This window comes from Mus caroli, chromosome 9, assembly GCF_900094665.2.
Source record: "Mus caroli chromosome 9, CAROLI_EIJ_v1.1, whole genome shotgun sequence".
NCBI classification, from domain to species: Eukaryota; Metazoa; Chordata; class Mammalia; order Rodentia; family Muridae; genus Mus; species Mus caroli.
Genome location: NC_034578.1, coordinates 54,285,219 through 54,296,047, shown reverse-complemented (window position 1 = coordinate 54,296,047; position 10,829 = coordinate 54,285,219). Strand labels below are relative to the sequence as shown.

At 51.2% G+C, this 10,829-nt stretch overlaps 2 protein-coding genes across 2 annotated transcripts in view; one reads left to right on the top strand and one right to left on the bottom strand.

Moving 5' to 3' along the window:
- Positions 1 to 216: 216 nt before the first annotated feature.
- Cplx3 (complexin 3) lies at positions 217 to 6,563 on the top strand. The gene is made up of 3 exons (XM_021171685.1): positions 217 to 523; positions 1,693 to 1,780; positions 4,058 to 6,563. The coding sequence occupies exons 1-3, from the start codon at positions 360 to 362 to the stop codon at positions 4,280 to 4,282; spliced, it is 477 nt and encodes a 158-aa protein (XP_021027344.1). The 5' UTR covers positions 217 to 359; the 3' UTR covers positions 4,283 to 6,563.
- A 4,042-nt stretch (positions 6,564 to 10,605) lies between these two features.
- The window catches only part of Ulk3 (unc-51 like kinase 3), a 6,935-nt gene continuing 6,711 nt past the window's right edge, over positions 10,606 to 10,829 (bottom strand). The window contains exon 16 of the mRNA XM_021171669.2: positions 10,606 to 10,829. This exon is cut by the window's right edge and continues 1,040 nt beyond it. The gene's annotated coding sequence lies outside the window, so the exon portion shown is untranslated.

The window sequence follows — 10,829 nt, the reverse complement described above, 5'->3', positions numbered from 1 at the left end:
GGGCATTGGAGGGTAGGAAGCAGGAACCAAGGCACACTTCAGCGCAGCCCCTTCTCCCAGGGCAGGGACCCCGCCACCGCAAGCCCTAATCAGCTGTCAGCAGTAGCCAGCAGTGCTTTGCTGGCGCTAAAGAAGGCACGTGGGAAAGGCGGGAGTGAGGAGCAGGCACGTGGTCCAGGCTTCTCAGCCCCGTGCATGCCCCCCCGCCCCCCCTCCGTGAGGAGGGTTTTGGGAAGGTAGGGACCAGTGCTCGTGCTCAAAGCGTGGGGCGCGAGCTCGCAACCGGAGCTGTCCCCGGGACTTAGTGCTGAAGTAGGCGCTGACGAACCAGGCTCCTGGTGCGGTGGCCAGAGAAGACCATGGCGTTCATGGTGAAGTCCATGGTGGGTGGCCAGCTGAAGAACCTCACAGGGAGCCTGGGGGGCGGCGAGGACAAGGGGGACGGAGACAAGTCTGCAGCCGAAGCACAGGGCATGAGCCGAGAAGAGTACGAGGAGTATCAGAAGCAACTGGTGGAGGAGAAGTAAGTGGAATTTCTTCTTTGCTCATGTGACCCTCACTCAAATACCCTCACGCTGCTATACCCACCTCTGCCTCAGGAGCCCCTCTACTTTTCCTAAACATAGTAAGAGAGCAAGAGGTGCTCTCTGGGCAGATTTTATAGCCATCCCATTTCAAATCCAGGACCCTGTTCCAGCTTCATCCTCTGGCTTAGAGGGGGTTGGGGGAAGGGTGAAGAGTGTGGCAGGGGTAGGGGTGCAGTGGGGGAGGGTGCACGTGCATCTCTGATGAAATAGGTAATCCCTTAATCCGATCTGGTCTTAACCGCATGTATTCCAACTGGGGCTCCTCTGATCAGGCCTGAGGCTGTAAGAAAAGTACTTTTCATCTGGCAGGGCTCAGCATCATGGGGACAGATCCTGAGCCTACTCTATGCAAGAGTTCTAGGGCAGAATGGAGATAGAGTGAGCGAGGATCTGAACATTGCGGGGAGGTTGCTTGGTTTCGATCCTCACTTTGCTTATTAGCTGAGTAACTTTAGAAAAGTCATTTAACATTTCTGTGATTCCTTTCCCCTTCTGGAAAATTGGAAGTGGTAATCACAATACGTGCTCTATATGTCTGTGAGGACTGAATGACTTAATGCATGTTAACCCTTTAGTGCAGCACCTGGCCCGTGGCAAATCCTCATGACATGTCAGCTATTGTCACTCAGCTTAGTACCGGTTGTTTTATGAGTTGCAAGTTTTCTCACTTTACAGAAGTGGAAGGAAAGTGGCATACCAAAAGTAGCAGGTTAGAATCAAGTTCTGACTGTCCCACACACACCCTTGCACACATAACCCCACTGTCCCTTCCACACAGCTTGTCAGAGAAGCAAAGGCAGACTTGAGTCAGAGATTGCGAAGGATCTTCAGAGAGAGAGAGAGAGAGACTCAGACAGAACAAGACTCCCACCCAGTCAGCTCTCTCTATTGGCAGGAGTGGAGAACACAGAGGAAGGACACTGTGGTGGGTTGTGGCAAAAGCTAAGCCTGCTAGTCTGAGGGGACTAACTAGGCACAGGCCAGCTAGGGGTTTGGAAGGTCCATACAGCCTCCTTCCAGACCATTTTAGCCCCTCCTTTGCAGGCCCCACACCTTCTCTCAACCCCCGAGATGACATCACAACTGGTATCCTCTTCCCACACAGGATGGAGCGAGATGCACAGTTCACACAGAGGAAGGCAGAGCGGGCCACACTGCGAAGTCACTTCAGAGACAAATACCGTCTGCCCAAGGTATCCAGGGCCTAAACTGTGAGGTATTACTGGGATCCTGAACACCGGGAGCTCAGACTCCCTCAGGACCCCTCAACTCTCAGCCCCTAAGAATCACACAAGGTGCTTGATTTCTTTTCTTCATTCATTCATTCATTCATTCACCCACATGCTCACAAGAGCTGAGACAAACCCCAGGCCTTTGGACGTTTACAAGTTTGTGTTTCTGGGGACAGTCCTTTTTTTCCTTCACTTCCACCTCTCTGAGTTGGGTCAAGCCTGGCCCATGGAGATGCAGAGAAGTGTGGAAGCAGACTCTATAAGGGAGTAAGCTCTCAAGGGGCTGCTGATTACATTTGCAGAGCTGGCGGGAGGAGAGGCCATGACTCCTCCCTCCTATGCACTAGCTACTCAGCCATGCTCTCCCCTGACTCTCTCAAGAGAGCTGCTAGACACTGCTTGTGAAACCGAGCTCAGGGAGACGAAAGGACTTAGCCAGTGGGTGGGAGCACTCAAGCCTGTGAATACTGCGCCCTTGCTTACTCCAGCCCTCAGGCTACTCTTCAGGTTACCTGGGTCTGCCCATAAGGAACCAACTACCCTTTATTACGCCTGTCTTTGTCTCAGGAAGCTCCTCCCCCATGCTTCCCAAGATGCTGCAGCACTAGGCTGACACACAAGCTTGCTACACCTACATGGGACAAGCCACTTCCCAGAGTAACCTTTGTGTGCCCAGAGCTGGGCTACTCTGAGGAGTAGGGTGTCATAGGCCAGGCCTTGGCTTCCTACTTCAGTATAGAGATCAGCTATGTGGAGTCAGGTTTACTCCTCCAACCAAGTGCTCACTGAGCCCCTGGCTGTCACGGACTTCCCACGAGTCTTTTGGAAGTCTCTCAAAGGAAAGTTTGCATTACTGCAAGTTCAGATAGCAATAGGGCCATGGCTCAAATGCTTATACAAATCACATAAGAGACATTACTCCACTGTGAGAAAATTCTGAGTCTAGAAGAGAAGGGAAGACATGAGTGCAACTGTGTAGGACACAGGACAAGATCCCCGAACAGCGCCCCAGATGCCCAGGGGAGAAGGGTGGCTCTCAGTAGGTACAAAAGTACAGATATTGGAAGAAGTGATATAGGTTTAAATCTCGACCCCCTCTTCCCTTCCTGGCTTTATGATCTTAGGCAAATTACTTAGTTTTCTGAGTCTCTCTCTCTCTCTCTCTCTCTCTCTTTTATTTGTAACGTAAAACAGAGATGTCAGGTCCCATGTTGCTGAAGATGGCCTTGAATTCCTAACCTTTCTGCTTCCACCTCCTGAGTGCTGAGATTATAGATGCGAGCCACGTGCTGTGTTTTTCCTGTTGTTTGTTTGTTTGTTTGTTGTTTGTTTTGAGACAGGTCTCAGTATGTATCTCTGGCTGACCTGGATCTTGTCATGGTAGACCAAGCTGGCTTTGAACTTCTAGAGATCCACTGACCTCTGCCCTCCAAGGGCTGGGATTAAAGGCATGCACTACCATTCCTGGCTCTTTCTAGCATTGTTGTTGTTTTTTCTTTGTTTTCTTTGAGAAAAAGTTTTTTTTTGTGTAGTTCTGGCTGCTCTGGAACTCATTTTGTAGCTCTGTAGACCAGGCTGGCCTCAAACTCACAGAGATCCTCTTGCCTCTGATTAAATGTGTACACGTGTACACCTCCACACCCAGCATTTTCCTAGGTATTTTTTTAATCGCTAAAAGTAAAAGCATTCTTGGTGCTAGAGAGATGGCTCAGTGGTTAACATCACGTGTTGCTCTTGCAGAAGACTGGACATTTAGTTCCCAGAATGCACATCAGAGGCTCACAACTCCCTGAAATTCCAGCTCCAGGGGTCTGATGCCATCTCCAAGTCTCCATGGGCACCAACACACATGTGTACACACACACACACACACACAAGAACAATAAAATTAATCTAAAAAACTCATTAAAAGCACCCACCTCACTGTTAGTCATGGGCTAGGTCTTGACAAATGGTACCCACCACTGTTTTTGTTCTAGACTTAGCCTTGACTCGGCTAATTGCCACAAAGTGGCATTTTTCTTTGGGTTTAGTCTCTCTGCTAGTCCTTTCCTCTCTGCAAAGTCTCCAGGTCCACCCATGAAAGGCTTAACTCAGAGGTGGGAGCAGACGCTGAGCTCCCTTGGAATATGGCCCTCTGGAACCAAGAGTCCCAGAACCCAGCCTGGGAAGCCTCCGTGCCCTGTACTGCTAGGTCCTCACAGACCTCCATCCTTGTCTCATCTCTCTTCCCTTCAGAACGAGACAGATGAAAGCCAGATCCAGCTGGCAGGCGGAGATGTGGAGCTGCCTCGGGAGCTAGCCAAGATGATCGAGGAGGATACGGAGGAAGAGGAGGATAAGGCCTCTGTGCTCGGGCAGCTGGCCAGCCTCCCTGGCCTAGACCTCAGCTCACTCAAGGACAAAGCCCAGACTACACTAGGGGACCTCAAGCAATCAGCTGAGAAGTGCCATATCATGTGACCACTTCCCCCTGGATTCTCCTCTCAGATGGCCAGAGGGCTGGTCCACATGAGGGCTAAGAGAGTGAGTGTCTCAACTTCCGGATGCCTCCAGTCCATTTTGGACTCTGCTTTCCCTGCCCCAGACTAGCCTGAGCCTTCTCGTCCATGTCCAGCTCTAGCTCTGATCTCTCTCTCTCTCTCTCTCTCTCTCTCTCTCTCTCTCTCTCTCTCTCTCTCTCTCATCAGCAAAGTTCTCATTCTTCCCTCTCTCCCTCCGCTTCCTGGAAAGTTTCCCCGAGTTGATAGAATTAGCCCAACCCTCTCTGGGTACAGCCTCCTGTTCTTCACACAAGAGCAATCACAAGAGGACACAGAAGCCCTGGCTCATTTGCCACAGATGCATCCTGGCACACACAGACACACGTCTCCTGGGCTTCCAGCCCCTCCAGATACCAGCACCCAGAGACTCTTAGGAGAACCTCTAGGCACACAGAAGATCTGCTCTTATCCCTTCTTTTATGATCCTAGAAGCTTTTCTTCTTTCTGGGTTTTACCATCTGTAAAATGGGAATGGACTGAGTGATTTCTAAAATTCTCTCCTGATTGGCATTCCTGGCCACTCAGAACAGAGCCCACATCCCTTCTTGGGCAGGGCAGCAGCTGCAGTCCCAGCATCACACAGCTGCCACTGTGGGTTCTGGGAGCTGAGCAATGCTGTGTGAGGGGCAGAGTGCCAGGGATGGAGCTGGCACTGAACAGTAGCTCCAGGCCTCCTCTGGGCCCAGGGCTGAGCCAAACTGTGTTCTGTTCCTGTAGAATTCTCTGGATTCCATAGCTGGAATTTCCTCTTCTCGTTCAGTGAAAAATAAAAATTCCAAATGACGTGGCTATCTTCCCACTTCCTGCTGACTTGGGGTTCACAGGCCCCAGGCCTGCCCTTTTGAGGGATCTCATCTGCTTCTTCACCTGCAGCTTCAGAGGATCCTAGGAGAGAATGCCCTCTCAGGGCTGCAGGTGAGGGTGGGGCCTCACTGAGGGAGCAGATGCCCTTTGGGCCAGATGAAGTTAAGTCTAAGCACTAAGAGTGAGGAAGGTGTGGCAGCCATCTGGATGGAGAGGTACACGGTACACGGGAAGATGGAGCCTTAGGGTGTTTCCTGAGACTAGAGAAAGGGCTGTCTCTGACACCTGTCCTGTACTTTCCCCTCACCTAAGAGATGGATAATGAAACAGAGAAAAAAGCATCATTGTGCTCCAACCTGGCTCTGCTTTGCATTCCTGAGCCTGTGTTCCTTCTGGTAAAATGAAGAGTTCTCCTCCCCAAGAATAATACGTGTTTTAAAGAGTGGCCATTTGTCCCCCACCCCCACCTCCTTGGTAGTGCTGGGGGACCCAGGGCCTCACACACTACATACTAAGGCAAATGGTCTGCCACTCAGCCACACCCACAGCCCCCCCCCCGCCCCCAAATGCTGCTTATCTATCAGCTGTGGTAACACATTCTTTAAAGTAACAGAGGCTGAGGAGCCAGCAGTCATGCTATACTGAGTGAGACCTGGTGGTGAAGACAGTGTTAGTCCCATCTCGCAGGGAGGTGACCTGAGGTGGCAAGCTGGTGTCCTCAAAGTTTATGTTTAGGCAGTGTGTTTCAGTTTCTGCCGGGTTTTCTTCTCTCTGTGTCCCCCCTCCCCCTCCCCCTCTCCTTCTTCCTTTCTCTCTCTGTATGTGTGTTAGTTGGTATTATTGCCATTTTGTTTTCTTTCAGACAGAATCTCACGTAGCTCAGGCTAGCCTCAAACTCCTAGGTAGGCAGGAATGATCTCGGGCTTCCGATCATCTTGCCTTCCCAAGTACCCTGCTTACAGGAACAGGCTATCACATGTAGCCTCTGCTGTGCTTTGAACCTAACCAAGGCCTTTGCACATGGTAGGCATGCACCAACAGGCTGCATCCTTCTCCTGTGTTTGGTGGTGTTTTAAAATTAAATTTAATTATTCTATGAGTATGAATATTTGTCTGCACATACGCCTTTGCTCATGTGTGCTTGGTGACCAAGGAGGTCAGAAGAAGGCGTCCGATGCCCTGTGCCTGGAGTTACAGATGGTTTTGAGTTGTCACGTGGGTGCTGAGAATTGAATCTGTGTCTGGAAAAGCACTGAGCCCTCTCTCCAGCCCCTGTGTCTTAGAGATGGGATCTCACTATGTAGCCCAAGCTAGCCTCCCAAGTGCTAGGATTACAGATGTGCAGCAACACTATGTATGACTTTAATGAGGAATACAAAGGGAAAAAGAAAATTCTTTTTTTTTTTTTTTAAACATTTTTTTTTAAAGATTTATTTATTTATTATATGTAAGTACACTGTAGCTGTCTTCAGACATTCCAGAAGAGGGCGCCAGATCTCGTTGCAGATGGTTGTGAGCCACCATGGGGTTGCTGGGATTTGAACTCTGGACCTTCGGAAGAGCAGTCGGGTGCTCTTACCCACTGAGCCATCTCACCAGCCCAAGAAAATTCTTAAATGAAGACTCCAAATGTCATCATACTTGCTGATGCCTGGCAGGCAGGGTAGGGATAGCATTCTGGAAGTCCCAAGTAGCTGCTCCAGTGGTCATCTCCGGGGCTTGCAGGGCAGAAGGAAAGTGCTACAGGCACCTGGTGCCTCTTGGCCTCACAGAATAAGTGCCAGCCTGTGGGGAAGCCATCAGTATTACAGGCAGGAAAAGCAGTTTGTTTTCAAGGGCAAAGTTCCTATTAGGTTTCTCTATAAAATAAGAGCACGGAAGGGTAGGTAATCTGGAGTGGGAAAGCTGAAAAGGGAAGGAAGCATTGAAAGGGTGAGGACAGAAGGGATCCATGCCCTGAGGAGGGCTGCCTGAGGCTCTCCTACTGAGCATCCTTTGAGCATCCTGGGGGAGGCACCTGCATCTCTCATATGCTCCTAGTCCACCCCCTGAGGAAGGGATTAGCAGCCACTGGACAAAAACCCTTTTCTGACCTTCCCAAAGGAGCCCCAAGCTGGGGGTGGGGGAGCATGGGCTGCCTAGGCCAGCATCAACAGCAGGCCCTCCACCCTCAGGGGCCTTCCACCTAATGGGATTGGACAGCCCCCTCCCCCTCAGTGCTTTGCTGGCTGAGAAGGAGGCCAGCATGGCAGGTCAGGTGGTAAGGGTGCATGGGGACACTCAATGAACCCTGTCAAAGCAGGGCTGTTTGGCGCCTGGGGTCAGGAGGCGGGAGGGGACTCTGTCTCCTCACTGATCCTCCACTCACATCGCAGGAACCCCAAGAGGCCCTGAGCTGTCTTCAGTGTCCCTGGAATGGAGCAGAGCAGGCTCTGGGGCAAAAGAGCCAGTCTGAAGTGCAGGCAAAGATGAATAAAGTGAGCAGGCTGAGGCGACCCTGTCCATCTGCATCAGCAGTGCTAAGGATTTGTCTCCCTATCCATGTGTTCATCTGCACCTCCCAATACCATGCACACTCTTGATTCCACGCCCTTTACAGGGAGCAGCTAACCCAGCCAAGCTGGAGCTGTCTTCTGCACAGGGCCACCCAAGTCCCAGCTCTCCCCATCCTGGTTCCACGCTCTTGTTTTATAGTTGTATGTTCCAGGACTATCTGGTATGAAGTGAAGGCCACAAAGGAAGCCATTGACCCCCAAGAGTCCCCCTTTAACAGCACCTAAACCCTTCCTCTACCAAATAGGTCCTGATGCTTCAGGCCTCTCTCCTCCCATCCTTTTGCTTTCTCCCTTCCTCTTTCCTTCTTTCCCCTTGTGGGACACTGGAAATGTCCAGTCGTGATGAAAAAAAAAAGAGTCAGTTTCTGACCCAAATTCTTTTTAATCTGCCCTCCCCCCCCCCCCCCCCATCCATAGCAAGCATAGATTTCTTCTTAAGGAAAAATGAGAAAGAATTCCCAAGATGGGTGAGGGATTCCGAAGGCTATCCCAGGACAGGGGAAATCAAAAACACACAGCCTGCCTGATCCTCCTACTCCACAGCCTACAAATAAAGGTGTCTGACTCCACGACATTCAGGATTCCAGAGAACTCAGTGGCAACCCCGGGACCGACCTAAGGAGCCTCCAGTCCACTCTTCCTGCTTCCCACCCACCCAGGCAGCTCAGGCCCAGTTCCCAGTGGAAAGAGGAGTGCAGAGATAACAAGTGGCTTCCTAAGGCCAGTTGTTTCCCAGGGTGGAGGCAGGGAGGGTGGCCAGGGTTTGGAATGTACAGGATCTCCCTTTTCCCCCCAACAGCCAGATGGTCCCTCTTCAGACACTGGAAGCCCTAGGCAGGCACTGGGGACATCTGGGGCATGTTCCCTTATCCAGCTGAGCGTCTGACAGTGCCTATTGACCCAGCTGAGGCTCTGGCTCAGCACTGGGCAGGCAGGAGCTTCTGTCCTCTGTTCCACAGAGCTGAGGTTTCAGCAGGGTTGGGGAGCTGTGGAGCTCACTGTCCTGCCTCTAACCCTGTGACTGCCGGACGTTGCTAGTACCAGTTTGTATGAGGCATGGGGAGCCCACTGGCCTGGGTCCAGGGCACAGTAATGCTGAGGCTGCCTCTGCCTCAGCAAGACCTGTGCCTGCATTTCTGTAGCCAGGAATGTAGGTTGGACACAGTTTTGTTTCTGTGTCTCTGTGTGTTTGATAGTGTGAATTACTCTGTGTGTGTGTGGGAGGGGGGGGGCTGACGTGGGGGNGGGGGCTGGCCAGATGATGTGCCTCATGCCTCCTGCCTCCTCGGCCTCATAGTTGGGGCCATTGTCCTCTTAGGGAGGGCTGGGACAGCAACTTGGCCTCTAGGGATGGGCTCCTTCCTTCCAGACCATCTTATATCCTTTCCTATATCCCCAGTTGGGGGAAACCAAACCAAACCAAACCAAACCAATCCAAACCAAACCAAACCAAACCAAACCAAAAACTAAGGAAGGTGGGGGAGGTGCAGGCTGGGCCCAGAGACACCTGGGTCCTGTGGTCTATTCCAAAGGCTCATCTCCTCCTTCTAGGGTAGGTCCATGGGAAAATAGGAGGTTGAGGTCGGGTGCTGACCTTGGCTTGGTCTGGTAGTGGGAGAGTAGAGATGGGAAGGCAAGGGGGTGCAGCTCCTAGACAGACATTTTTGAAAGCCTTGAAGAGAAGTGACAGCAATTCTTCACCTCTCATAAGGAAAATATTTGAAACACAAACGTGAAGTCTCCTCTAGGCCCGTGCCACTCGGAAAGCTCTCCGGAGCCCGCTCCCTGTTTGTTTCAGCTCCCAGGCTGCCTGCCTCCCTGCTTCACGGGTGGCTCGACGAGAGCTGCCTGGAGGACATCAATTCAATGCTCGGGAGAGCCTCAGATTCCCACGCTCTACCTCCTGCACTGGGTGTCCCACATGGGCCCATTGCTCAGACACCCTGTGTAAGAATCTCTGGTCCTTGTTCCCAGCCAGCTGGCCGGTACGGCCATCACAGTAAACAGTGGCCTGGAGACATTTGCCTCTCTCCCTTCCTGTCTTGTGAGGGTCACCCATCCTGTCATCCTGTCCCTTCCCAGCCAGCCCTCTCCAGTCATCCCCTCCTCTTTCTTTCCTTATTTTTCCTTCCTGAAACTTTTCATCTGCTTCATTTCCAGAGAAAATCTCAAGTATGTGTTTCTCCCTACAGTTGAAAATAACATTTTATTGTACTTGTGCTATATACCAGGCCTACACACACTGCCCTGTGAGTCTTACTGGGCACGTTCACCAATAGCCCAATTGTACAATCCAAGTGTTGGGCCAAGGAACAGAACTAACAGAGACTTCAGCAGCTCCCTCACCCTATAGGACACTGCTGTACACTGCCCCCCAATGGCTAGGCCAAAGGCATCAGGGGAATTCATTCTGTCTTGGTCCCTCCTCTATCAGACCCAGGAAGATCTGGGGATCTTTGGGGGACTAGATATAAGAAGGAACCCTAAAAGATTCTCTTTTTCTAAAACCCAGCTTGCTCATTCACTGTTGGCCCAGAGTCAGGAGGCTCCTGGGAGTGTGCAGGGTAGGATGGTCTAGAGAGGACTGTTCTAGAGTGTTCTAGAGGGCTACCACCTGTCACTATGCTGCGGTATGCAGAAATAAGGCCTCACTGGGCTCCCAGGTCTATCTATCCATCCTGACCCCCTGTTCCCAACAACACACACTAGGTGGTTAGCAGGAATAGTGGCAGTCAGCAGGACTTCTGGATCCCCAGAGACTAAAGGCAAGAGGCAGGTGTACAGTCACTTCCCTCTGGGCCATACTAGTCAGGCTCCCCAGCTTCTCTTGGTTATGAGCAGGACCACTTCACCCATTTTTCCAAGGCAAGAAGAAATGCTTAAGTATGGAAAATAATTTAATAGAGAAACAATGAACTATAATCTTTACATACATCCAGCCTCTAGCAAGGAGGGTGTTCCATTTTGCAAGGAGGTGGCTAAGGGCAAAATGATTGAAAATCACCAGTATTCTCTAACTTTAGAAATAACCCTTCACACACACACACACACACACACACACAGAGAGAGAGAGAGAGAGAGAGAGAGAGAGAGAGAGAGAGAGAGAGA

What these genes read in the sequence shown, in the direction of transcription:
- Cplx3 (XM_021171685.1), top strand. Translation starts at nt 360, where the DNA reads ATGGCGTTCATGGTGAAGTCCATGGTGGGTGGCCAGCTGAAGAACCTC. An exon ending in AAGCAACTGGTGGAGGAGAA is followed by an intron (nt 524 to 1,692) that starts GTAAGTGGAATT and finishes CTTCCCACACAG; the next exon opens with GATGGAGCGAGATGCACAGT. An exon ending in ACAAATACCGTCTGCCCAAG is followed by an intron (nt 1,781 to 4,057) that starts GTATCCAGGGCC and finishes TCTTCCCTTCAG; the next exon opens with AACGAGACAGATGAAAGCCA.